At 51.5% G+C, this 25,829-nt stretch overlaps 11 protein-coding genes across 11 annotated transcripts; 5 read left to right on the top strand and 6 right to left on the bottom strand.

Annotated features, from left to right (window-relative positions):
- Positions 1-348: 348 nt before the first annotated feature.
- On the top strand, positions 349-2,253 carry JN550_007697 (uncharacterized protein; the record flags this gene model as incomplete). Its single annotated transcript, XM_049319576.1, has 1 exon — positions 349-2,253. One exon carries the CDS (start codon positions 349-351, stop codon positions 2,251-2,253), a length of 1,905 nt encoding a protein of 634 aa, XP_049170354.1.
- Positions 2,254-3,268: 1,015 nt separating this feature from the next.
- On the top strand, positions 3,269-4,422 carry JN550_007698 (uncharacterized protein; the record flags this gene model as incomplete). The annotated part of the gene is made up of 2 exons (XM_049319577.1): positions 3,269-3,724; positions 3,817-4,422. The coding sequence occupies 2 exons, from the start codon at positions 3,269-3,271 to the stop codon at positions 4,420-4,422; spliced, it is 1,062 nt and encodes a 353-aa protein (XP_049170355.1).
- Positions 4,423-5,447: 1,025 nt separating this feature from the next.
- Positions 5,448-8,785, bottom strand: JN550_007699 (uncharacterized protein; the record flags this gene model as incomplete). The annotated part of the gene is made up of 5 exons (XM_049319578.1): positions 5,448-5,464; positions 5,547-7,803; positions 7,885-8,333; positions 8,469-8,614; positions 8,682-8,785. 5 exons carry the CDS (start codon positions 8,783-8,785, stop codon positions 5,448-5,450), a joined length of 2,973 nt encoding a protein of 990 aa, XP_049170356.1.
- Positions 8,786-9,857: 1,072 nt separating this feature from the next.
- On the bottom strand, positions 9,858-10,337 carry JN550_007700 (uncharacterized protein; the record flags this gene model as incomplete). Its single annotated transcript, XM_049319579.1, has 1 exon — positions 9,858-10,337. The coding sequence occupies one exon, from the start codon at positions 10,335-10,337 to the stop codon at positions 9,858-9,860; it is 480 nt and encodes a 159-aa protein (XP_049170357.1).
- A 763-nt stretch (positions 10,338-11,100) lies between these two features.
- On the bottom strand, positions 11,101-11,313 carry JN550_007701 (uncharacterized protein; the record flags this gene model as incomplete). The annotated part of the gene is made up of 1 exon (XM_049319581.1): positions 11,101-11,313. One exon carries the CDS (start codon positions 11,311-11,313, stop codon positions 11,101-11,103), a length of 213 nt encoding a protein of 70 aa, XP_049170358.1.
- Positions 11,314-14,259: 2,946 nt separating this feature from the next.
- On the bottom strand, positions 14,260-15,558 carry JN550_007702 (uncharacterized protein; the record flags this gene model as incomplete). Its single annotated transcript, XM_049319582.1, has 6 exons — positions 14,260-14,522; positions 14,583-14,659; positions 14,709-15,085; positions 15,145-15,224; positions 15,289-15,325; positions 15,382-15,558. 6 exons carry the CDS (start codon positions 15,556-15,558, stop codon positions 14,260-14,262), a joined length of 1,011 nt encoding a protein of 336 aa, XP_049170359.1.
- Positions 15,559-16,177: 619 nt separating this feature from the next.
- Positions 16,178-17,060, top strand: JN550_007703 (uncharacterized protein; the record flags this gene model as incomplete). The annotated part of the gene is made up of 3 exons (XM_049319583.1): positions 16,178-16,342; positions 16,479-16,655; positions 16,731-17,060. The coding sequence occupies 3 exons, from the start codon at positions 16,178-16,180 to the stop codon at positions 17,058-17,060; spliced, it is 672 nt and encodes a 223-aa protein (XP_049170360.1).
- Positions 17,061-18,436: 1,376 nt separating this feature from the next.
- On the bottom strand, positions 18,437-19,512 carry JN550_007704 (uncharacterized protein; the record flags this gene model as incomplete). Its single annotated transcript, XM_049319584.1, has 3 exons — positions 18,437-18,894; positions 18,969-19,219; positions 19,460-19,512. The coding sequence occupies 3 exons, from the start codon at positions 19,510-19,512 to the stop codon at positions 18,437-18,439; spliced, it is 762 nt and encodes a 253-aa protein (XP_049170361.1).
- Positions 19,513-20,521: 1,009 nt separating this feature from the next.
- Positions 20,522-21,445, top strand: JN550_007705 (uncharacterized protein; the record flags this gene model as incomplete). The annotated part of the gene is made up of 2 exons (XM_049319585.1): positions 20,522-20,540; positions 20,607-21,445. The coding sequence occupies 2 exons, from the start codon at positions 20,522-20,524 to the stop codon at positions 21,443-21,445; spliced, it is 858 nt and encodes a 285-aa protein (XP_049170362.1).
- A 783-nt stretch (positions 21,446-22,228) lies between these two features.
- Positions 22,229-22,790, top strand: JN550_007706 (uncharacterized protein; the record flags this gene model as incomplete). The annotated part of the gene is made up of 2 exons (XM_049319586.1): positions 22,229-22,414; positions 22,488-22,790. 2 exons carry the CDS (start codon positions 22,229-22,231, stop codon positions 22,788-22,790), a joined length of 489 nt encoding a protein of 162 aa, XP_049170363.1.
- A 1,117-nt stretch (positions 22,791-23,907) lies between these two features.
- Positions 23,908-24,813, bottom strand: JN550_007707 (uncharacterized protein; the record flags this gene model as incomplete). The annotated part of the gene is made up of 1 exon (XM_049319587.1): positions 23,908-24,813. One exon carries the CDS (start codon positions 24,811-24,813, stop codon positions 23,908-23,910), a length of 906 nt encoding a protein of 301 aa, XP_049170364.1.
- Positions 24,814-25,829: the final 1,016 nt, after the last annotated feature.

Raw genomic sequence — 25,829 nt, forward strand, 5'->3', positions numbered from 1 at the left:
AATGGAGACATGGAGACTGGGGGACCCGCTAGCAGCGCAATTGGGCCACCTGAGTGGCCGGTCTGCCTTGGCCGACGGGATTCTTTAGTGGGTTCGCCAGGCGCTAACCAGCTACCCATGGCATTTGAGTACAAGAGCGACAAGACTCACAAGCCAAATGTGTGCCAAGCTGCTCAAGCACCGCTGCCGGCCCTTGGCTTGCGAGCAAGCTCGGTTAAATCTCACGCCGTGGATGGAGCAACGGGGCGGGATGTGCCAGCTTCTTCCGTTGAGCCGCTGAGGCGGTAACCTGCTACGGCGTGTAGGTTGGTTGGTGTTGACGGCCGACAATTGAGGTCTCATGGCGTCATGCTGTTCTCGCTTTTGGAGCACCTGGTCGGTGTTCCATCGCGACAGGAGCCTGGCACAGACACTGCCGCCAGCTGTCTCCAGCGCATTCCCATCGAGGTCCATCGTTTGATCATTGAGCACTTGGGCCGCGATGACTTCGCCGCATATCTCTGCGTCTGCCGTGCGTGGCGTCGTGCCGGTCTCAGCGACGACGTGTGGCCGCAGTTTGCGCATCGATGCCTGCCGGGCTTGGTGCAACACGTTCAATTCGAGGCACAGAAGGACAAGTCAGTCACGCAAAGCCATATCTTCAGGCGTGCCCTGATGAAGATATGTCGCCGCGTGCATGGTCGATTTATCACTGCACGCGAGCATGAGCTGAGGCTTGGCTCGGAGGGCTATTTTATTCTCGACACGAGTTTACCCATCAGTGGCGGCGGTGTCCACTCGTATGATGCCTTCCTGAATACGAAAGCCTCAAACAAGCTGAGAGCTGAGCATGAGAGTTTGATTCTTCCACCAGCCAATGCCGACCATGAGAGCAGAAAGAAGATTCTGTGGTATGCTCACGGCCGCATCGCATGGACCTCGTCCATCACAGAACGACCGCTTCTTGTGGTCATTGATGACCTGAGGACGAGAACCCGGAGGGCCTATGCATTCCCATATCCTCAGGCGCCCGAGGCTCAATACGAAACGGCGCTCGGGAGCCAGTTGTTTGTCATGTCCAGTGGTCGCAAGATGTGCATTTGGCACCTGGAGCGCAGTGTGTGCGTCTCCGTTACTCTTCCGATGCCATTGATTCGTTGCGTCACCGAGGGTGAACGAGTGCTTGCTGTCACGACCAATGCCCGCGTGTTCGTATGGAGTTCCGGATCGGGTCTACAGACCATAGATATGTCGAGCGTCGCTGCCTACAAGCAAGGCGAACTAGAAAAGTGTTATTACGGCCACTTCAAACACAGGGACCTCGACCCGCCGTTGCAGACAGCCCTTTGTTACAAGGGAAGGACAGACCCCATGTATGCGGGCGCCCCCCGCCGTCACTTGGACTACGTTGATAATTTCGACTTCATCGTGCACCCTCAAGACAGCAGTGCCATTTTCGTCGCAAGCTTTTTTGAAACGACCCTAATCGTACAAGAGTTCAGTGCCGGATCATGGAAGACGTATCGGAGCCCCGTCGAGATCAATGTATCGCACCCATACTTGCGTTATATATCACTGCGAAAGGCCAGCTCTCATGGCGATTACGTACTGTGTGAAACAGTGTTGAGAGAGGCATGGATCAATGATCGGGAAGCCCGTGAATTCGGGGTGTGCTGTCGGCGATCCAGCCGGGATATTGAGATATCGGTATCTTTCAACCTCTACACCAAAGCGTTCCGCATTGCCCGTCACCACTTCCGTGGCCACAACCGCATCGACTCGGCTCCGGTAGGAGAGAAGGACTACAGCCTCTGGAACCAGCAGCTACTGCATCTTACCTATTCTGACCGCGGCTATAACGTTTTAGCCATAGGTGGATGCAAGCAGGATCTGGACTATCCAAGTACACAGCGGCCAGTTCAGTCACTGAGCCAGCTCCCTGTCCATACGGCTGTATGCACATGGTTGCACGCTTCGGGTCCCATGAGACGCCAAACCATCGCCGCGGTTGACGCTCATGCCATACCTTGGGCTGACGACGAGGACCTGGCCCAGGGTTCGTACCATCAGGACGTCGCATTTTGCCTAGACTTGTCTAGGATGGGCCCACCGCAATACTTTTGGCAGAAAGACGTCTCGTCAAAGAACAGGCTGGAGGTAATTGACAATGCGTATAACAAGAAATACTTGCTTGGGGATGATGAATTCCTCGTGTTCATGAGGGGCGGCAATTCATATACGGTGTTTCAATTCGACCACAATGTGTACACTTGAGAACTTGGCCACATGGAACAGACCTTGTTGCTTGTCCTGGTTTTGTATGTACGACCTAGCTCGGTGGGCGACCTGTTTAGATATCAGCTTGGATGGATACATTAGATGGCCAATTAAGCACTTCTAGTCTATGTAAGGTAGCCTCCAACTGTGCACCACAGTGCCTGTCGGTTGATAGCTTCAACCTTGAAATCATAGCGTGGGTAGTCACACTAGATGCAGGTCGCGGTTGCGGCTTGTAGGGTGCCGTAGTTTATAGTCGTAGTGCCCCAACTATGCTAGGTACCTAAGTAGCTTAGTACTGTGAATGGGCAGTCGGGAGAAGGCTCCCAAGTGTCGAGCTCGGCTCAGTTGCCCTAACTCTTATATACTGTTTCAATCAGGCCTTGCGAAGTGCCCATACTTGATTGGCTCCTACAACAGTTAGCTAGATAGTGTATATCATGAAAGATCACGGTCTCGAGGGCAGCCTTCCGCTTTCCCTACGTCGTGATAAAAGTCGCACAGCCACAGCTTGGAAATGCGGAAATGCCCTGAACAAAGCCTCCGGGTTCATTGGCCTCGTCCAATGTCTACCTAGGTAAACGAACGGGGGGACTGGTGAGCTCTGAGCACGGAACGGAGCAGTGAGCACCTGTGGGCTGCAGCGGGCGCTAGGCCCAACCAGGAATTGAGCTTGCTAGGGGATCCGGTCGGGTTCCATAGTTACGTTGGTGGACCCTCGCTCGGCGGGCCACCATGGCGGCGGGCGCAAGGCAGCCTCACCACTACGCAAACGCACCTCATCCTCATCAGCCTTCCCGTCCCCTTCCCCTGCCCGCCATCCGAGAATCGCACCCTCCATCCCATCGTCAGCCCGGCCGCATTCTTCTCTCCTCGCTCTTCGCACCCACGGTCTCGGTCCCCTTGTTTGCATCGGACAGACCGCACCGCTCGATCGACGCAGAGAAGACGAAGACCGTACCGGTCGGACAAGCACACGCCCGCCCATACACACACATACACACCACCCATCATGCCCGCCACCACGGCCGAGACGCTCGCCTTCGTCTCCAAAAATGTCACCGTCGCCCCCCTCGTGCTCCTCTCCGTCGTCGACCACTACAACAGAGCCGCCAAGGGCACGCGGAAGCGCGTCGTCGGCGTCCTGCTAGGCCAGAACGACGGCACCAACGTCCGCGTCTCCAACAGCTTCGCCGTCCCCTTCGAGGAGGACAACGACGACCCCTCGGTCTGGTTCCTCGACCACAACTACGTCGAGAACATGCGCGACATGTTCAAGAAGGTCAACGCCCGCGAGAAGTTAATAGGCTGGTACCACTCCGGCCCCAAGCTGCGTGCCTCCGACCTCGAGATCAACGAGCTGTTCAAGCGCTACACCCCGCACCCCCTGCTGGTCATCATCGACGTCCAGCCCAAGGAGTCGGGCGTGCCCACCGACGCCTACTTTGCCGTCGAGGAGATCAAGGATGTAAGTAGTCTCCGCCCCTCCCTCCCTGCTACCCTAGCCCATCCGTCGTCGGTACCCATAGGGCTAACCTACTATTTTCCCCGACCCAACAGGACGGCACTGCTACCTCCAAGACCTTTGTACATACCCCGTCCACCATCGAGGCCGAGGAGGCCGAGGAGATCGGCGTCGAGCACCTGCTGAGGGACATCCGGGACGTCGCCATCGGCACCCTGTCCACGCGCATCACAAACCAGCTCCAGTCGCTGCAGGGCCTGCACCTGCGGTTACGCGAGATCCAGGCCTACCTGCAGAAGGTCCAGGACGGCCAGCTGCCCGTCAACCACGCCGTGCTCGGCAACCTGCAAGACATCTTCAACCTGCTGCCCAACCTGTCGACGCCCAAGCCCGGCAGCGAGGGCGGCCGCCCGGGCAGCACCGGCGGCGAGCTCTCGTACGCCATGAGCGTCAAGACCAACGACCAGCTGCTGGCCATCTACCTGAGCAGTCTGATCCGCGCCATCACCGCCTTCCACGACCTGATCGAGAACAAGATCCAGAACCGCCAGCAGCAGGAGGAGAAGGAGGCCAAGAAGGACGAGGCCGCCGCTGCCGCTGCGGGCGGTGCCAAGGACGATAAGGACAAGAAGGAGGGTGGCGTCAACGGCGTCAACGGCGAGTCGGCAGAGAAGAGTGGCGATAAGGACAAGAAGAAATAGTGTCGCTTTCCCCGCCCCAAATAGAAATAAGCCGTTTTCATGACCATGGCGTTGGGCAGCGTGTCATTGTGGGGGGAAAAAAACGAACATCAACGACGAAGGAAAATACGCTGGCTGGTATTTTTGCGTGTATCATATCCTGGTTCCAGATGGCGGGTCAGGTTTCGGCCAAGGAGGTCAGCATGCCATAAATCAATAGAGAGATGGCTGATCTAGAAGAATAAGAAGAATATGAACAAAGCAGCCATTCATGAGGCGGGAGTCGCTCTGCTTGTGCGTAGTCACACCTACCACTCTTATGGCACATACTGGCTTTCAACTACCAACCGTGTGTAGCATCAGCCATGAAAGCCGAAGAGTGTCGTGGCCGGTGATGGAACGTCTAGACATTACACACCAGCCCAACGAGGGACATCTTTCACGGGCACCAAAAACACGTCAACGGGTAGTAGACATGAACATATCGCTCATTCGCAGTCGTCTCATTTCTCTATTCAGGGATAGGTTGCTACCTCCACTCGACCACGTGGCCGCGCCAGACACCCGCTTCAGGATATCTCCCTCTCCCTGTCTCTGCCTTCCTGTCCCGTGATATGATATATACTATATAATCCATTGTGCTGTTCATGGCGCCGCGTCTAACAATAGGAGTTCTCAAAGAAAAGGAGGAACACGAGGGCAGCTGATTCGTTAGGAAGGGTATATCGACCAAGAAAAAAAAAACAATAAACGATTCTCGCTCCGTTTGGGGAAACCCAAGGGGAGCGAGGGTCTAAGGGGAAGAACGCGCGCCGCTGATGCACTCTTAGGGAAATGATGGAAAAGCGATAACACGGAGAGCCGTCAAACCCCAAAGAAAAGTCCTCCGTATGCAAAGCGCGTATCCTGATGATGGCGGGTTGATCAGGGGGCCGTAAGACGCTGTGTGGGCGTGCATTGCTGCACTTGACTGATCGTGCTCCCGATATACATAACGGGCCAAAAGCCGTAGAGCCAAAGCAGAGGTCTCATCACGCTTGGAGTTCCTACCTCCGCGGCGTAGCTACGATCCAACGAGTCAGTATATATAGTTTTCCCCCATCAACAGACTCCTAGCTTCCAGCCAGGGAGGAGAAGAGACTCACCATTGACCATCTGCCTCTGCTTGTTCAGCCAGCTCTTGGGGGCGTCGTTGCGGCGCTGCAGCACCACGTGGTTGCTCTGCAGGCGGCTGGTCAGGTCGTACCAGGCCGTGGCGATCATGGCGTTCTCGCGCTGCAGGTTCTTGATGGTCTGCTCCTGCTGGGCGTTGCGGGCGCCCTCGGCCGTGCCGGCGCGCACCGCCTTGAGCGTCTTGTCGAGCTCGTGCCGCGCCAGCTCCGACTTGTCGTACCGCTCGCTCAGCTCCTTGTACTTGACGCGCAGCCGCTCGATCTTGTCCGTCGTCTTGGCCACGTTGGGGTCCACCGCCTTGCCGTCGGCCGCCGCCTTCTGCAGCTCGGCGTTGGCCGCCTCGACCTCCTTGCGCAGCTGGTCCTTGTCGATGAGCGCCGAGACGAGCTGCTCCTGCCGCGCGTCAAAGTCGGACTTGAGGCCGTCGTACTTCTTGCGCAGCGAGTCGAGCTCGGCACGTAGCGACACGGCGAGCATGCCGTCTGTATTCTTGAGCTCGGTGAGAGCATCTTTGCCCTCGGCCAACGCTCTGAGGTCGCCTTGGGCATCTATCAGCCCCCGCTCCTTGTCCTTGAGCCGCGTCTGGGTCGCCTCGAGTTGCTGGGCAAGGTCCTTGGCTCGCTTCTCCTCGGCCAATGCCTGCTTGCGGAGATTGGCCACGGCCTCGTTCTCTTGCTTGGCTGCGAGGGCGTCCAGAGCAGCACTATCGATGGTATGCTTCTCGAAAAGGCTGTTGTACTTGTCCTGTAGAGCTTTGCGAGCGTCGCGCTCCTTGTCAATCTCGTGGATGAGCTTGCCCTTGTCGGTTTCGGTACCTATACTGCTCTTGAGGAGCGCATTCTCGGTCTGTAGGCGGGATATCTCGAGGTCTTTCAAGGTATGCGTCTCGCTCGTAGTGCCCTCGAGCTCGTCCTCGAGGGAGCGGCTCTGCGTCCGTGCAGAGTAGGGCGCATCCGAGACGGCGGAAGGGTCCAGAAGCATGACCTTCTCCTGCAGGTCTCTCACCATCTCCTCGTCCTCCTTGGATTTTGATTCCATGGTTTCCAGGTGCCGTTGCAACTTTTGGTATTCCATTGTCCAGGCCATCTTCTGGGCGTTGAATTCCGATACCTGAATTTCGTATGCTTGCATGTTCCGGGCCTGCTGGTCACGCTCTGACGACAAGGCCATGACTTGTTTCTGGAACGTCATCATCTGTTCCTGGCCCTCGAAGAAGGCATTTCTCTCCTCCCGCAGTTTCTTGACCTCGGTCTCAAGCCCTCTAAGCTTCTCCAGCTTTTGCTTCAGGTGCTCGGCGGCGTTGGCCTTCTTGGACAGGTCCTCGTTCTCCTGCTTGAGGTCTTGGTACTCTTGCGCCAGCGGTACCAGCTTGCTCAGTTCCGTCTCGAGCCGAACCTTGACACGCTCCAGCTCCTCCTTGGCTCGTCTGGCATCGTCCAGTTGCATCTCGAGGTTGTCGATGAGCCGGTTCTGCTCCTGCAGCTGTTTCTTCTTCTCGGCCCCATCCCCGTAAGCCCCTGATTCCAGAAGCTCCTGCAGCTTGTCCCGGTTGGCCGTGACTCTGTCGTGGCGATCCAGCAGCTCCTGGTGGCTCTCCTGCAGGCGCTCGTGAACCGTGATCAGGTCGGCATTCTTCTTCTTGAGGGACTCGATCTCCCGGTGGAGCCTCCCCAGCTCTGCCTCCAAGGCGAGCTCGTCCATGCCGCCAACCTGGGCAGGAGCGGCAGCAGGTGGGTGGTGGATTTCGGGCGTCTCTGTCTGATCCCCCTGCTGGATCCTATTCTGAGATTGGTTCATGATCTGCATGAGACATCCCAGCCTGTCCTTGTCCTCGGGGGTTTTCTGCATATCCTGGAGGATCTCCTGGGAGACGAACTTGTCGGGCAGGTTTACACTAATGACCAGGAAGATGGCCAGAATCTGGCACATGCCGTCGGCATTGGGGTCTCTGTCGAGGGCCTGGAAGTCGACATCGTCGAGGAGCACCTCGACCACCTCCAACTGTCGCTTGACAAAGCTCCGGAGTGCTTTGCGGATAATGTGCATGTTCCGCTGTCGGCCCTCGATTGGTAGGTCCCGACTGGCGAGGGACAAGTTCTCCTGCAGCTCATCCGGCTTGTAGTCATCGTCGAGCATTGTCAGCAAGTCGGAAAAGACGGCACCATTGTAGAGATCCTCAGTAGTGTTGGGACCCGGCTTGTTGAGGTCTTTGGCTATCATGTTCCGGGCCTGTGAAGACGGTGTGTTAGCAGGCAGTCGACGCAGATCAGATCAGATCAGCCAGTCATGTTCAGTCTTGGGTGTCCTTACCCAGTCCAGCAGGGCCTCCTGCCGTTCCTCTGAGAACTTGCGGGGCGACATCTTGATCGCAGGCGCGGTCAGCCGGCCAGGCGCGCGGGTGTTGTGTGTTGGAGAGTTGATTAGGGCCAGTTGACTACGGCATTCGTTCGGCGAGGAATATGGCGGGCTGGTTGAGTACGGGACATGCAGGCGAGGAGGACCTGGAAGCAACGGTCTCTTTGCGGTGCAAGGGTTGTGTTGTACGTGGACGAATCGAGGAGCCGCCAGAGGTGGGAGTGTTCGTGATAGGCCTGGATTAAAGGAGTGGGTGGAGTGCGCGCAGTTGTCGGCCACGAGAAAAGCCCTCTGCGCCCTGCGTTTTGGCGGCTTCTTCGGGATCGGGGATGGGCGGAAAAGCACAGCACGAGTCGTGCCGGCGAGTGAAGCAAAGAGACGAGGAGAAGAGAGGACGTCGACGCCTATACAGCAAGACAAGCAGGTGTTTCACCGTCGAGGTCGCGCGGTGGATTGTCCGGCTTCAGGGCGAGGCATGAATGCGCGGCATTGTCGCAGGGGACAGCTCACTAATCTACTTAGGTTAGGCGTCTAGGTACCTACTAGCGCTGAAGCTACCCCCTGCTGCTCATCACCGGCTGGCAACAGCTTGGGGACGGCGGCCTGGGCGGCTTGGAAGCGTCGCTGGCTGCCAGCTCCCCCCACGCTGGCAGCTGCAGAGACGCGCTGTAGGAGCAGTGGAATACTAGTACATAAGTTAGTACAGCCCGGGCTCCACGGCTCTTATCCTGAACGATCAACCCGAAACCTACCACCTGCAACTGGTAGATACCAAGGGTCCAGCCCGCTGCAGGGGGTTTGATACAGGCCAGGGGGGTTCTCGTGCCTGCAGCTCCCCGATGCACACCCACATCATCATGACTTGGGATGGCGTTTCTTACCCGTCTTCTAGAATCCTTCTGCCTCAATATTGTGCCGCCTCATCGGTTGCACCAACATCACCTGAAATCCTCTCCCCATCATAATTGTCCGCCGCTTACTAGCTAAGTTACATGCTTACGAGTTACAGCCTATTGGTCTACCCTCTCACTGTGCTAGACTGCTGGTACCCTGTGCTTTCATAATTGCCAATTCAGTACTTAGTGCTAAACACAGTTAACTTGAGCCCACCTGCGTATGTCTTCAACTGTTCATCACAGGTTTGCACGGATCGAACTTGACGTATCTATAAGTGCTACACCCATTCTTCGTGACATGAGGTGCAGATGCGTCCAGGGGGAATGATTCTTGCCGACGGCCAATGCCCCTGAGCTCGATGGGAACTCGACATGGCCATCATGGCAGGGGAATTAGTTGAATCCAGTCGTCGTAAGGAACTTCGCAATTATCGCGTCCATTCAACTTACTGTTTCTGATGAGATGCACATACGTGACCATTAGAGGGTTGCTGTTGACGACGCAGCAAATAGAGTCAACCTACTCTTGGCGCCCTAGGCTTTCTCCCTATAACCGAGAACTGCGCTCTTTAGACGCCACGCTAAGTCAGTCACCTAGGCACCTAGGTACGATAATACAGTTGGCACTTCCACCGTTGGATACCATTCACCTCGCCATCGATAAACCAGCGCATTGGACATATACAAGCCACATGGGCTTCCTGGAGTGATTCTCTCCAGATTTAGCTGCTTCACAGGATTCCCGTCTTGTTGTCTCCGACTCAGCCACCATTGTGTGTGTTTGCTTGCTCGGAATCTACAACATCCACGCCGCCCGTCTATTTTCGCCCATCCAGGGATTCAAAATGCCATGGACTTATTCTTGCAGGTGGGATTCGGACCGTCTGGTTGACCAGAGAGCTGCAGCTATGTCTTCTGTGATATTTTATTCCCCGGACGAGACATGCGCGATATCCAGACAATATAGTTCATCTTATATTTTCCGTTCTTTCAGGTCCTGATATCGAAGCAGGCCCTGTTTCTATACGCTTTCTATACACAGATACAACCCAAAATAAGATAGCCTGCGAGCATGCGTCTCGTCGTACCACTGGCGCTCGCTATAGTAGAGGCAGCTGCTTTCAACCCAGTCAGTCTTCCCTCGTTTGTGCCCAAGTCCTCGATGAGAACACTGTCGTCAACGACAACCCAGGGGTTCCCGCCCAATCCCTTTATATCGACAGTTGCCCCGTCCTCCTTGGTTGGAACCGAGTCAACTTCGACCACTATCACGACTCCCAGCCTCCGAAGCACAAGCTGGGCCTGGAACGATGTCGTGTCATCAACCAGCCCCTCATCTCCCTGCTTAGAGTCGCCGAGTCTTACTTCCAGCACCACTGCGACGTCTAAATCGGTGGCGAATGGTGCGTCGACGTTTCTACCACTCACAGCCACCCCTGCGTCAAGTAGTAGGCCAAGGAATTCAGTTGACAAGAACATGGCACAAGAGGGCAAGGCCAGAGCCGGTGCCATAGTCGGCGCGGCTTTAGGGGGCACTGTATTTCTAGCAATTGTATGTCTAGGTGGATGGACTATACACAAGAACAGAGGTTTAATCCGGAGGCGAAAGGGCGCGGTGTATGAACTGCCGGCGGCGCGGATCTCATGGTAATGTGAGCCGGGAGCTCTTTCTCTGCCAGCACTGGCGCGTCTAGTCAGCATAGATCGCATACGTGCCTATTTTGACTTTTTACGACGTTGATTTTATAATATTCGAGCATCAATTCTAGAAATTCGGGATCCTGTCCGCTCCCCTAAAGATAAACTGGTAATTACTTGCTTAAAACAGGGGAGCTCTGGGTTGCACCTCTGGAGATAAAAAATGGAATTGCGCCCTACCCTGTCCTTTTCGTGGCCGTTAACTCTTACGCCCGGTGTATTCGATTTACTTTTTATGTTTAATTCTTTCTTAACTTCCTCCTTCAAAAGGCTTGTTAATATTGGAATGAGCATTACTTGAATTCTTATGTTGATTCATATAGCTAGTTTCCCAATCTGGGTGTTAGATACCGTCAATCAGAGATGATGGACATAGCGGCGGATGAGAGCACTTCTCCTTCTCACCATGTTCCCGAACCTGGGTCCTATCTAGACACGACCTTCAGAATTTTTTTCAGTTCAACCTTGCTTGAGATTTTTCTCTATATCAACTGCATTTATTGTTGCTCCCCTTACTGGATGGCTGCGTATCAATAATACCCTCGGCAACAGAGGGCACTGTGTAGAAGGTATCCGGTCAAGCACCCGCATCATCTACATTGCCTTCAAAATGCACCACTTCGTGGCCAACCACGAAATGCCCAATAGCAATGTTACTCTTGATACAGGCTTCCTTCTCCAACTGTACCCACTCCGGGTCCGCGGTCAGCGCCCGCATGTCGTCCAAACTGCAGAGCCAGTATGTTGTTACCAAGTCGTAGTCCGGGACTGTCCAGTCAGGCCGGCCCATGTCTGTTTTCATGGCATGGCGCATAGGCTCTCTGAATCCCGTCGGCTGTACCGTCTATCGTTTGATTCCCACACCGTTAGCCAATCAAAGGGGAAACAAAAAAGGAAAACGAAGAAGAAGGCCCGTAGTGAATGCCGCAAGAAATGCGCCACCTGGCCCCAATATATCCGAGAAACAGCATCAAGAATGAAATGACTGCATATCATACCTGCGTCCATTTGACGATGCCATATCTTTTGATGAGAGGCCAGCTTTCACCGGATACACCTTAGTAGACCAGTTCAGGAATTCCTCTTGGCTTATGTCATCACTTTTGTAGATGCAGACATCGAATTTGATCAAGGGCGTAGTAGTAGTCATCATGGAAGACTCCTTTTAAAGATCTGATCTAAGTGTGTTGAGGTTGATGGCTTATTGGATTTTGATATGGATAGGCGAAGACACCAACTACCTTGATCTTGAAGACAGATCAAGGGTAGGGAGGAGGGCAGATTTCTAACGGGCGGGTGTTGCTTCTCCCGTCCACCCGGCTGCAGGTCCTTTATTACTGGTTTGGTGTTGGACACCTTGGTACAAGTTCCGCCTGCCGTTATGGCATGCCTATTCTAGGTTTAGAGACAGGTATCGAGCCAGCGTCACCCACGCAGTAGGCAGGCTGCCCACATAAGAAATGCAAGGGGAACTTGTTGCATTTCCAACAGCTCTCTGATCTAGCGCACCTGAAGTTGGGGGTTCCTGTTACACCCCAATTCTTACTTGTGTCCCTTGCTTCGAAATGACGAATCTCCTGTCGAGACGCCCTTGCATATGAGGTGAGCAAGTGTGGGTGAGGGGTAATACTACAAGGTTGATACATGTATGGTATGATATGTACCTCTTGGTCAATTTGCGGGAACAACAGCAAGGTATGCCATGTATTAACTCCGTGTTGCAAGGTGGGTTGTCCGTTGCAATCACGGTGAGCGGATATTGCCTGCTTCAGTTGTCGTGCTCCAAGCCTCCAACACTGGGAAAACCTTCAGAGAGTCTGCCAGCACCAGACCGGGAGCATCGTCAAAAGTCGCAAGTTGCGAAAGCGGGGAATATGGGTAAGAATTTAAATTTGATTAAAAGAAAAGGAATTTTCTATAACCTCTATTTACTATACAAAGACTACGCAGGCTTGCATCGATAATCATAACGACTTCTTAGCACAGGTTTTGTCCGCCACGCGGTACCATGCCATGAGATTCACAAGCGGAGTGTGAGCCCTTGTAAGGAGAATCAAAGCATTTCTTAACAGATCTGTCTGCTGATTAAAGGTCCATGCATGCCTGTGCCTCTGTGGAGCCTTCCCGAGACGTAACAGGATTCATAACTGCATCTCGCTTAGGGCTGGCAATTCTTTGTTTGCAGAGTCCCTCTCACATGATGAAGGCCTGGACTGTGTTGATATTGCAATTCACGTGACGCCAAGTCGATAGAAGAGGAGACTTTGCTACTACTAGTCTACTGTCATATCTCGATAGACATCAATTGCTCGGTACCAAGACGGCTACCCTTCCAGAACCAATACCCATGCTGGAATTCGATCTTGCAAATACTTCCCAGTCCATGTACGAATCAGAGATCCAAAAAGCCACTAACCGTTTTCTGTTCCTTGACTGGCCTAGAAAAACCAGGTCAGATAGCGCTCTATGAGGCAAGCATGCAACATATGTTTCAAGACCCAAGTCATGAGATGAACAAACTTATTGATGATTCAGGCGAAGCGATCGTAAGCCTGATATTGAATCGTAAGACGCGTCCACAGGAACCTACGGTCGCCCCTATAAGCCAGCCGCCGAGTAACTTGGCGGCACTGAAACCCGTTGTCCATCCATTAATGGAGAGCGCGGTGCTTAATGTACAGCAACCTATGGATTGGATTGACCAAATTGGCTACGACTACAACGCCTAAAATTTAAGCCCGGATAGCTAATCGAGATTCAGTTTTATTAGCCGTCTTTGTCAAATCAAACTCTCGGCGAGAGGGTCTCGGCACACAGCTTGTCAATCTAGGTATACAACGAGCAGCTGTGCAGGCAGTGCTCTTGATTCTTTCTTCGGCACCAAGTGCCGTTAATTCAAGTGCCGTTGGTTTCTATCGGAAGCTTGGATTTAAGGATACCAACTACGCCGATATTGACCTTAGCCAATGGGGCCCGGAGCAACGGATTTGGTATTTACAGGTTACAAGGGATGCTGGCGCCTCAAGCCTAACAAACGCCACCTGCTTTGACAACGGGCATTGTGTGCTCTCGACGCTATCTGAAGTCTGAAATAGGCTTAGGTCTTTCAGCAGCTATTCAGAAAGTTTGGGGAAATGTCTTTTAGCAACTAGCTACGACTCAGGTATAACTCTCTTCATTAAATGCTCGACAAATGCAGTTATTCCAAAGTCCCAAGAGACCGCAATCTAAGATACCTCTTGTAGCTTAATTACCACCGAATGTGTCCGTATTGGGGATGCAATATAAGCAACCCGATCATTTACCCACCTCAAAACCTCCCTAGTGGCTGGCTTGCTAACTAGTAGCAATCACCCGAGGTCATGGTCAAGACGAAAATCTCATCTGAGCCAATGCAGTCGTATATTAAGTCTGTGGCAAAATAGAGCTCAGCGGGTAAATAACAACTATCCTAGACACCATTTCTAGGCTACCTCTCACACACTATATTCTCTGTGACTCACATGGAAGCTGTGTATAATCTTTCTGATACCCCTTTAAATTTGGCGCAAAGTTGTTGCCAGAACTGAATGCATTTAGAAGAAAAGATAGCGAGGTGCTTGAAATGGAGTTGCGGCTGCGCCGAAAGTTTTCCTAATTATCCATACAGCGAGCTTTATATCCCAACCAAAGTCTGCGCAGTTGCGTGACCCATTAGTTATATAAAGGCCCCTGGCCTCTGAGAACCACAATCTATTCAAGTAGTTTCACCCAATTCTGTACCGTCAAGTCGTTTAAATGCGCCACCGTTAACCCTATTTGGTTGCTTTGAGTATACACCCCGCGCCGAACCGCCGCCGAATGTTCTAATTGTAACTAGTTCGCTCTTCTCCTCGGTCTTGGTCGTTACCAAGTTATCAAAAATTAAAAAGGCTAGCGGTCTCATTGTTGGTAGGCATGCACAGATCATCGCCGTCGACACCTCGACATGTGTCCAGATCCAGCATCCCGCGATGAGAACTACGATAGGTCAGCACGCTGATCCTCAGAACCAGCGATGCTCAAACAGGGCATACTAACAAGTATAATCCGCTTCTGGGCCTCCCTTACTCAGATTGACCACCATCTGTAATCGGATGCCGCTAGTGATGATCACACTAAGCTCATTAGCATTGGGCTTGGTGCGTAAAGAGAATCCCAACTCACAAACTACCAAGGAGAAAGATGCTGATGATACTAATCTTCAGTAAGGGTTTCATCTGCAGCTTCGATACGGTAATGATAGGCAACGTTAAAATCAAGACGTCGATTATGATATTCGAGATAGAATTTCCAAGGAAGTACTGGTTGACATCGATGCAAGCTCCGTCCACCATTAATGGCGACCAAATTTTGGCCATAGGTCGGCACTGGAAAAATGCAATAAGAACCACTGCAAGCCACCATGCTAGGGCCATGGCCCCTAGGACATAGCACGCTCGTTTAACGAAGGCGGTTGCAAACGTTCGAAAATAGAGCGACAAGATCGAGACCTTGATTAACGTGATCATAGTACCGTAAATGAATTCGACAATGAACAGATACTGCCAAGTATGAGGTTAAAATAGCTCCTAGACGTATGAAGACTTGGAACTGTACACACCATCATGGAGCGGCCAAGCCGGCCATCGTCGATTGACATATTCACATCCAAGTGTCTCCCAACGCCTCCATGGACAGCAGCTAGTGCAGTTCGTCAGTCCTTACACGCATCATTCATCAACACTGTGTCAACAGATAATCTAACCTATAATATCGAAAGCTAGCAATGCATAAAGGAAAGGCTGTATGTAATATGTCAGATGAAAGATGGTTCCAGCTTTGCCAAAGTTATAACTACCAGAGATATCAATATCAGAAAGTCGTCCAGTGCGAGTTTAAGCTTTCTGATGCGCCTCGCCCAAAGCCGTAAGCCAACGAACAACGTAGCCAGGATGGTCATTGCTATACTCGTTCTAATGAGCGAAGGCCCATCGTCGTAGTTCTCGTAGTCCGGTGACCATTTTTCCGAACTCATCGTGTTGGTTTGTCATAGGAGGAGCTTGTGGACAAGTGGAGATAGGACAGATGGCTAGCATGTACGAAGTGGTCCGTCTTAAAAAGGGGTGACTCTTCTACCCTGTAGCCTATCTCGTACAAGGCCGTTCTTGGTGACTGGCACAGAATCAATCAATTAATGGCTGGTTGTAGCGATCGATGTGGTTGCACGGCATACAGCTCGCCCGTATGTAGACCGGTTTGGGTGGTCGCAGGGGCGAAGTACATTATCTAAAGTTTACATCCAATCCAAGAGCTCCTTAAGCACCAGAAACTGCCAGGGATCCAATTCCGTACGCTCAAACCTAGCACGGTGAGCAAGTAACATCAGAGTTTGAGGATGGGGTAATTTGGGGGCACAAGCAAGGGATCTTCTGCACTTACCCGATTACTGCGACCTTGTTAAATATCCCACACCGATGTAGCGGAGCAATCTGATGCTACTTCTTTCTGCAATTCCTTCAAACCTCAGAGTCCTTGCCCCATACACATTCACAGTTATCAATTCAATGCCATTTCCAAAGCCAGTCGTGCTGTTAGTCCACGGTGCCTGGCACCCACCATCGTGCTATGACCTACTCAAAATACGCTTAGAGGCCATGGGATTTGAGTACCAATGCCCTCAACTTCCTAGCCTTGGTCCCGACTCCAAGGGCATAACTTATGAAGCGGACGTCGAAGCTATCCAGAGAACCGCAATCAGTCTTTTTGACCAAGGGAAGGAGGTTGCCCTGATTGCCCACTCTGCCGGTGGGGTTCCTGCAGTACGTAGCAAACTTGAGCGCATTCCCAGCCCGATAGATGATTGGCAGTATGAATACACAGATTGTTTATGCAGCTACCAACCCGGCGTTTCAGTCCATCATCCATTGTTATGGATTCAAGCTAACGTTCGGTCAGTGTGTTGCTACACAGGGCCTCACCATCTCACAGCGTGCGAAGGAAGGAAAACCAGGGGGATTCCGACACATAATCTTCCTTGCCGCCTTCGCTATACCCGTTCGTGGATATGATCTGCTCCAAACTCTGGGCGGCACATGGCCCGACTGGCAGATCGCCGGCGAACCCTATACCAAGGTGCGTGCTTATTACAACTGTTGGGATTCTTCCTCTTAGAGGGGTTTATCTCTCTATTACTGAATGGTATTCTAGGGACATCTGATCCATCTTCAAGACTTTGCCAAAGACAAGTTTTATAACGATCTGCCCGATAATGAGGCTCAGAAGCAATTCGAATCTCTGTTGCCGCATTCTCAAGATGCCTTTGAGACACCAGTCAACTTCATCCCGGCTGATGTCACGATCCCGAAGACTTACATCATCTGTGAGAACGATCAGGCATTGCCCGTTAAGGTTCAGAGAGAACTTGTATCACAAACGCCCGGGCTGAGAGCGGAAACGCTGGACACTGGCCACAGTCCATTTCTCAGCCAGCCAGATAAATGTGCTGAGCTGATGAGAAAGGTGCTTGCTAGCGAGTGATCAAATTTACCAAGTCTCCAATGATTTTCTTCGAAGCATGTGATAGCACAGTCAAAGAGAATAAGCGAACTGGGGTAGAGCTGCTCTGAACGTGTATTAGCAGTCGCAATCAGAACGAGAGTCCTGCCACGATGCCATATGTCTCGAAGGGGATCCTTGATTACTTTCATAGCCGGGCACGGAGTGGGAACTGCGTTCAATGGCAGGAACAAAGAGGGGGTAGAGAATTATGAGGGGCTGTGTATGAGGGTGTACATGGGAAATTGACCCTCACACCATCCTGGGGTCTCGAGGCCAATACCTGTCGATCCAGACCCTGGCTTCCTTCCATGCAATTCAACCCCAGAACCCATCCAGGATGATGTTAGATGATCCTACGTTTTCATTCAAGCTGAAGGAAATAAATCCAGCCCCTCCTGGTTGTGCAAAGTTGGTAGAAACCCAAAGTTCAACTTGGCCTATGATAGTGTAGCGAATCAAACTGATGTCTTCAGTCAAGTAGAACAAGCCCTGTCACTCATGAACAGAGAGCTCAACAAATCTTTGGCCTAATTAATTAGCGATCCGTTGGTTTTTGAAGCTCACCTACCGTCTGACCTGAGCAGATTCGAGGATCAAACTCCTGTAGACTGCGCCACAATCAATGAACTCGTTCCCCAGGCTCGTCGGTACCGAAGCGTATCCTCATGTCCCCACCTTTAAGTACAGCGTCCCTTTACAAATAAGGTGTGGTCAATGCCTCGTGTTTAAATTGGGCGAAAGGTCATTGGCTGCTATACGGAATGATGAGTAAAGTTTCCCGCCGGACGGTGATTTCATTGGCATATGCCTGAAAGATCAAGCCATGTTGTGCCTCAGATGCTGACGGGATCCATGGCTAGACTGCCGCTCCTTCACACAACACTACATTTTCAGACGGGTTTGGACATCTACATCCTGCAAACCTGTCCGATCTACTCACCGGCTTCTCAATACTTCCTTTACCATGCCAATAGGGCTGGACTTAGGTCTCTCCAGAATTCGAAGAGAATTGCAGTTTACCTTATGACATACAACATAAAAGATTGCCCCATAACCACCACCATCTACAGTTATTCTTTCATGAAATAATATGTACGCCTGGTGACCATTCCATGTGAACTTCTAGCGCCCTCGAGGTCGCTCACACTAAATGGATTTGGCTTTTATCACAGTACACGCACCCCACGTAGCGCGACTCTAACGGCAGCGGTACGGCTCGTAAGATCTGTTGTGTCACCCATGACACAACCCTACAATACAACCCTAGAGCGGGGAAGTCTCCCGTTCCCGCTGTTGCATGTCCTTCCGCGAAGGACGTTTGACCCAAATGATTTGATCCTAACGAAACGTGCTTACTATGTGGAGCCGCCAAGATCGACCGAACCCCAACCATGTTCGGCGGCAGTATTTTCACAGCTGGGTTTCATTCCTACCACAGTCCAGCGTGTGAATGCATAACAGGATCCAGCTCTTGTCTCCCGGCATGCCTCTGGCAACAAGCTGCTCACTGCCCGCGCTGCCTCATGGTTCTTAGTCTGGCGTGGCAGGAGTGTGTGCAGTGTCAGGTTGCACTCATGCATCGCCATAGCAAGATCAGGAGGCGCATCTCGTACATCAGCCTCGACATTCAGCAGCCCGCATTTTGTAAAGAGCCCCGGGAGTTTTGTGACCCAGGTCGGTTTCATCCTTGGATCCTGAGAGGCCGTGAGATTTCGTAGCTGCTCCATCGCATCACTTTTGTTCTCTCGGGAGGTGGTCTGAAGGCGAAAAGAATCTCTGTCAGGTTCACCCCACTGGATGTAGCCACCAGGCTCTGTATATCAATTTGCCATCGTCAACTTGTCATCTGAGATGGGATTCATAATCATGACTTCCGGGAAGACATACTCAATAGTGTGGTCAAGCGCTTCAGAGCGTCCTCGACTTCGTCGTCCTTGAGAACGTAGCCAAACAATCTGATGTGAACAATGTCATATCTGCCCACAACATCCTCAGGTGCGTCATGTTTGATGTTCCAAAGACGGAAGCTCACATTCGGAGATAGCCATTGTTGTGGCGGTGCGGCGTCGAATGAGATGTCGAATCCGTCGAGTTGGACTGCCGTCGGCAGACGAGATGCCACGTCAGTTAGCCAGATTCTGCGTAGATTTAATATTTCCGAACTTTGAAGTCTCTGAGATCGCATATACGCACCCCGTGCCTGTACCTACATCCGCTATCCGCAAGTCGGGATTTTGGGTTGGTATTTTGGGATGTAAGCGATAGCCAAAGAGTTCGCACCAAAGGTAGTGTTGTAAGTTAATGCTAGTCAACGATACCATCCGTGTCAGTGAGTCCTAAAATATCAGAGTGCGGTTTGATGTCGCTTCATCACATACCGATTGTTGTCCTCATAGTCTCGAGTGAAAACGTACTCCGGTGCGGTAGTCATGGCTGCGTAGCTTCTTCTCTCCCCTTGGGTAAACAGGACTATAGCAGAGCTTGAAAGAGTTGTACTTGGTCCTTTCACGCTTTAGTGGCATATTCCTGAGCTCTGGAAGCGCTAGCTGCAGTAGGCTTAGCTCGATATTCGCGGAACCGCACGATGTAAGGAACTACACCCACCAACACCACTCTCGGGGGAAAACACACTGGGAATTGAAGTTCAATGTTCTGAATCAAGGTCGCAATGATACCTTGCGAGCACTGTGTCAACGGTGTCCGTGACCATGTAGAGGGTATATCTCACTGTTGGGTCTTGTGCAGGAGCCAACGAATGTGTTTTTTACCCCTCCTGAACCGAACTTGTTCAAGGTCGACGCATCGTTAGCATTCAACCCCAAATACTCAGGGGGCACGAGTTAACTGGATATCTGTGAGCTATCTTTGTTTGCACGATTATGCTGTATTCAATGCAAAACGCTCGATTTGAAGGACCATTCTGAACAGACACCTATAGCGAGGGCAAAGCTTAACAAACTTGAAGAGGCGGTTGGTACCGTGGAACAGTGGCAGTTTGGGACGAAGAAGCAAAGACGCACTCCTTTATCTTACCAAGAGAAGGCCTTCATCAGCTTGACGGTTCTAAAACAGATAAGTTTATTGGTCTTTAAGTTACTGGTTGTATAATTCCTAAAGTAATGTAGTATTATGAGCAGGAACCTCTCGTAGATCGCGTGAGATATGTGATTTGCAGTCACGTCAGACTGCGCGTTGCGACTATTCCCACGTGAACTAAATGGTGTATCCACGATTAAAATACCGATCAAGTTTAGTTCCACTTCCTCTGGATTTGTAAGATGAACTTTGCCAGGCAGCAGTCAGCTGCGGCACAGTCGGCAATCGTTCTGTCTTCACCGACACGCATCCCAACCTCTTCCTCTGCTACTCTCTCGAGATTCTATATGCCTCCCTCTCGCTAGTACCACTCCTAGACCTTCAGAAAACAAAACAAACTCAAGATGGCCGAAGCGCAATCCCGTGAGTATTCCCTAGCTGACCCCCGCCCATATTAGCGCTGGACTGACAAGGGCCGTTTGCCCGCAGATATCACCCACACGGAATGGTCTACAATTGCACCGTCCATGATGCATCAGGTCACTTCTGGGCCGGGAGTGGCGCCTGGTGATCACATGGCCAAACATGGCGAGGAGCTCTTGTCCTTCTCCAAGGCCACCACCATCGTCGACATGGGCTGTGGTCCCGGTCAAGTTACCAACGCTGTCCTCCAAGCGCATCATGCTCAGTTGCCGCCCTCTACCCAGTTGATCGGAGCCGACAGCAATGCACAGATGCTCGCCCAGTACAACGCACGCAAGAAGGCGGAGGTGGACAAGGGCAACACTTACTGGCAGTGTGCCAAGACCGTCGAGGTTGACATCCACGATTGCGCCGCCTTCGAGGACGAGTCGGTCAGCCATATGCTGTGCGGCTTTGTGCTCTTCTTGATTCCCGACCCCGCGAAGGCCATTGATGCCATCAAGCGCGTTATGGCCCCTGGTGGCGTGGTCGCCATGTCGTCTTTGCAGAGCAGCGACTGGATGAAACTTTCCATGTATCCCTTGAAAGTACGCCCGGACCTGCGAATGGATGTACCCACCAACGGCTGCTCTTCTGCAGAGGATGTGACAAGGCGTCTAAACGTGGCTGGCTTCAGGGATATTGAGGTCATCCAAACCGAGAATTACCTGGCATTTGATGATTACGACACAATCTGCCGCTTCCTCTTGACCAAGCTGCCTATGGCTGCGAGGATCATAAGCCAAATGACGAATGACGAGGTGCTGGAGACCCATAAGCTTATGATGGCGGATCTGGAGACCTGGTATCCCACTCTGCCGGCAAAGATGGTCGGCAAGGTCAACATAGCTTATTGTCGCAAATAAAAGACCGCGTGTGAGAAGTTCGCAACTCAGGAAACAAATAGGTAAAAGCGGCGCGCATATTTAGACCGGGTTCATAGACCTCCATCAACACTACTGAAAAAAACTTCATCGGACACAAATCTGGCATCAATCGTGATGGTGGTGGGAACGAAGCAGCGGAGGTCGGCCTCCGCACATAGTTGTTGGTTGAAAGGTATTGTTGAGCCCGCATCCTTTGACCTACCAACAGTTTAGGCAAAATTACGAGCACAGAGAGTCTTTTAAAGCCACCAGACCACCAAGAAATCACACCATAGACGATCAAAGGGAGTGAAATTGAGAAAATCCCGCTTCGCCGCAGTAAAAGACCAAGATCAATACCTTGAAAGAAGGCCTGGCTGGAGAGGAGCTATATACTGATGCAAGAAATCACAATGGTGAGGTTGACGTTAAGACTCGCTGTGCTTAGCACGTAGAAAGACACCAATAAGCAAGGGTTCAAACTCTGGCTTCTACAAGGAGCAGGTGATATCCGTTCTAGTCGATTTTCATCGCTCTCTCTTCTCAAGTTACGCACTCTATCCAATGTCGACCCTGCACCTATCGTTCTTCCATCTTCGTGTGTCTGGATAGTTCTGGCCAAGATGCACCTATTCAACCCAATCTTTCTTAGGCTTTATGCGTGGATCTCGGCTAATCCAATCAAGGAACGGCAAGGCACAAAGCAGATGTCCGAGTTCTCTGATAGTACCTTTATCGAGAACTTCCACGTCCTTCCCAATGGACACCTCCTCCTAAGGCATCATGCGCAATTCTAATCAGGGCGGCGTATTGATTCTCGACCTTGAGAAGCCAGAGTCAGGAGTCCAGACATTTGTCTCCCTGAAGGGAAGCACGGGACAAACCGGTATTGCACCACTTGGTGGTGGACTACACGCCATTAGTGGTGGTTTGCACTCTCCCTTTCACTTTAAGTTGGGGTCCATGAGTGTATATTATATCATTGAATCTCATGACCGGTCACGGGACTGTTCTCGATGAGATTTCAGTTCCTAAAACACAGATGCTGAATGGCATGGCTGTCATACGCAGAAAACCCCACATTGTCCTCAGCGCGGATTCGATCGGTGGTCGGATTTGGCGCATCAACACCCAGACTAGGGCGGTTGACGTTGTCGTGGCCGACGACGAACTCGGCCTCGATAGCAACCCTGTCAACTTTATTCCACTGGGCGCCAACGGACTCGGGATCATCGACGACTGCCTCTGTTTCATCAACTCAGCAAGGGGCACGTTTGCCCGTTTCAAGGTCGACAAGAGTGGCAACAAGATTGGCGATATCGAGATCATTGTACAGAATGACTAAAGTATCACCCTCGCGGGCAACGTGTATGACGACTTCGCCATTGATTCCAGGGGCAATGCTCACATCTCTTTGCACTCATGGGCTGTCACCAAGGTCACCCCAGATGGTGTTCAGACAGCCTTTGTTGGTGGCCACCCCAACACCACAACTGTCATGGAACCTACTTCAGTAGTGACGACCAATGATGGCCAGTACATTTATATTTCTACGGGTGGGATGAAAATTAACAATCAGGCATACGGCGGTCAAATACTGAGGGTGACGGTATAATCGATAGATCTATCGTAGGCCGGAGGGGGACTGGTCACATAATGTATTGCTAGGCTATTATTATTATGCTTTTTAAAAATTAGCTTGGGCGTAATAAAACTGTGTGTATATGTAAGTTTGCGTGGGACTGGCGATGCCCAATATGAGTAGTTTACCTGATCTTTGCTAAATCTATATTGCTTAGCTCTTCAATTACGCCTCACGGTACGGAGTAACCATGTCACGATGGAATTATTATTCAACTTCTTGTGCACACCTTTATGCTATATATCGCGAGCTGATTTCGTCGCAAAAAGTGATGCATAAGAGCAACAACTCTCGTGTATCATCATCTTCGGCCTAGCACAGTCTCTAGTGGCTGGCCGTCATTCACGACGCGACTATCCAAGCTCTGTGCTGAAAGCATTATTGAATCGAGATGGCTTGTGCGGCATAGTGTTTCCCACAGAGCGAGAAACTAATAATGCATAAGTGTCGGTGACAGGAGGCCCGCGTCAAGCCTTCGCCTGAGGATTAGTCTAGATTACACCAGAGGATAGCACTCGTACATGGCTCAACTGAACTTATGCTTGAAAAGCGCAATCATACTGACTGGTACCACTCCGTCGTCATCCAACCTAGTCTTGTCCATGATAGGATAGAGGTATGCCGGTGCCGTCCATGCCATTCACAAACAAACCCAGGCGAACCCCAGACAACGCTGAATCAAAACAGGAGGTCGATTTATTTTGGGTCCAGGAATGACATTGTAGGGCGAGAGAACAAAATCTTCGATAATGATCCCTAAAGGTTGAATAGAGAAGAACCCAATTGCTCCAGATTCTCGAATCGCTTTGCCTGAAATATGTTAAGACTCTGATCCGACAGAAATAACCTCGGTGCAATTACCTGAAGAGAAATCGATAGCTACATGCCATACACCAGATAGCAGGAATATCAGCCAGATCCGTATGTATCTCACCCAGTGACCATCTCTGCGAAGTTTCAACACACCGTGAAGCAAGTAATTGGAGATGACATTGAGCCGATGCGTATTGATTTGGTGCCAAAAAGTGCTGGACCTAAGGTTAGACGGATTGTTTGAAACTTCTGAAGCTATCCACAGACTCGCTGCCCAAGCCTCTTTCCGGCATATCCCATGCTCCTGGGGCGGGGGTTCGTACGTGTATGCCAGAAAAGAAGCAGGGAGCCCACGTCGCGGGCCAAGAATTTGGTAATTGGTTGCCACACGGGCTGCACACCAGGGAAGGAAGTAGTGGCCTGATGCGAAACCCACAGCAGGCAGTTGTCTAGGCTTGTAGAGTGTATGCAGGTGAAAGTGAACAGGCAGCCATGTCGACATGCGGGTGTCAAATCGTGCAAGCTTCTGCTCGATAGCGCAATAACTGACACCGGTCATATCCCTTTCTAGGCGCCCAAGCAGGGTTTCCGTGGCATCGAAGTCGAGGCGGCGCGCCAGGTTCTGAACATCAGATATATAGCACATGCGTTTGCACGTCAGAGCGAGGCAAACAGCATCAGCAGCCGGGAGGAGTTCGGACACGAGGAGGATGAGTTCAGCTGGGAGGAGCCCCAAGTCTGGTGCCTGCGGTTTCTGTAGCTGTGGGGGTTTCAGTATATCCTGAGCCTCCTGTGATTTCTCGGCCTCTGGTGTCGAAATAGCAGTTGGAGACTCAGAGCTGGGCAAAACAGGCACCGGCGGCCGAGGAGCTGTGCACCTGAGAAGGCAGCGTGTTAACCAAGTAGACAACATGATATCACCTGCAGATAGTATTTCTCAGTTTAAACCACGCAATCGGCTGGATGGCTCAGTTCGTCGGTTTATCTGAACGAGAGTGACGACGGTTATGAGGTTGAGGGCCAATGTAGCTGTTGATGTTGCAGATGTAGGGTGGAGATGTTAAAGGCAAGGAATGTGTCAGTGCTCAAGAGTCTGTTAGAGCGCATTAACTCGATGAAGGCTAATACTGAACATGTAAAATTTACGGTTTTGTATTAATTTGGGACTCGTGTGATCCAAGCCGTCGTACAAAGCTTATATCCTGGGAGCCAACGTCCTCGTTTCTCACGGTGAGACCAAAATTGACACGGTCACCAATTTCAAATTCCCATAGAGTATGATTTCGGCCGTTAGACATAACCCGGTGTTGACTAGATTGACGCAATATTCGCCTCCATCATTACTGCCGTTACATATTACCCCGATAGACGTTGAGCAGCAGTATCGTTATGAGCGCCGCTATTACTTGTCTGATACAGGTCTAATACTTGGGCCTGTTTTCGAAGCAGTGGACAAAAGCAATCATGAGTTGGAGCTCTGGGAAATATAGCTCCCTCCGATCCCAGGAGTGCAAGCGGAAGATGAAAAGGTGGGGTCGGGAGAGTATAGAAGACGAGATGAGTCGATCTCAGGGACTCCCTCAGTTCAGCGCAGATCGTAAGTACAGCAATTCATGAGCCTACCGACCGGGTTGGTGATAAGGTACCACAGAATCGCATACGGTATTCTCTTCGGTGTGTTGATTGTTCGGGGACTCGGGATTGTTCAGACATCATCGGTTGCTCAGGCACCTTCCATTGTCCAGGCACCCTCGCATTCCGTTTGCGCACCCGCCCCCCTGATATGTAAACCAAATTATGAAACCTGATATTCGACCTGGTAGTTCAATGGTACTAGACCTTCGAACGAGCTTGCGATCTTCAGGGCGAATCAAACTAATACCCAGGGGAGGTTTTCAGTAGAAGAGATTCTGGGTTCAACTCCCAGCC

This window comes from Neoarthrinium moseri (genome assembly GCF_022829205.1).
Source record: "Neoarthrinium moseri strain CBS 164.80 chromosome Unknown scaffold30_Wmoseri_CBS_16480, whole genome shotgun sequence".
Classification (NCBI taxonomy): domain Eukaryota; kingdom Fungi; phylum Ascomycota; class Sordariomycetes; order Amphisphaeriales; family Apiosporaceae; genus Neoarthrinium; species Neoarthrinium moseri.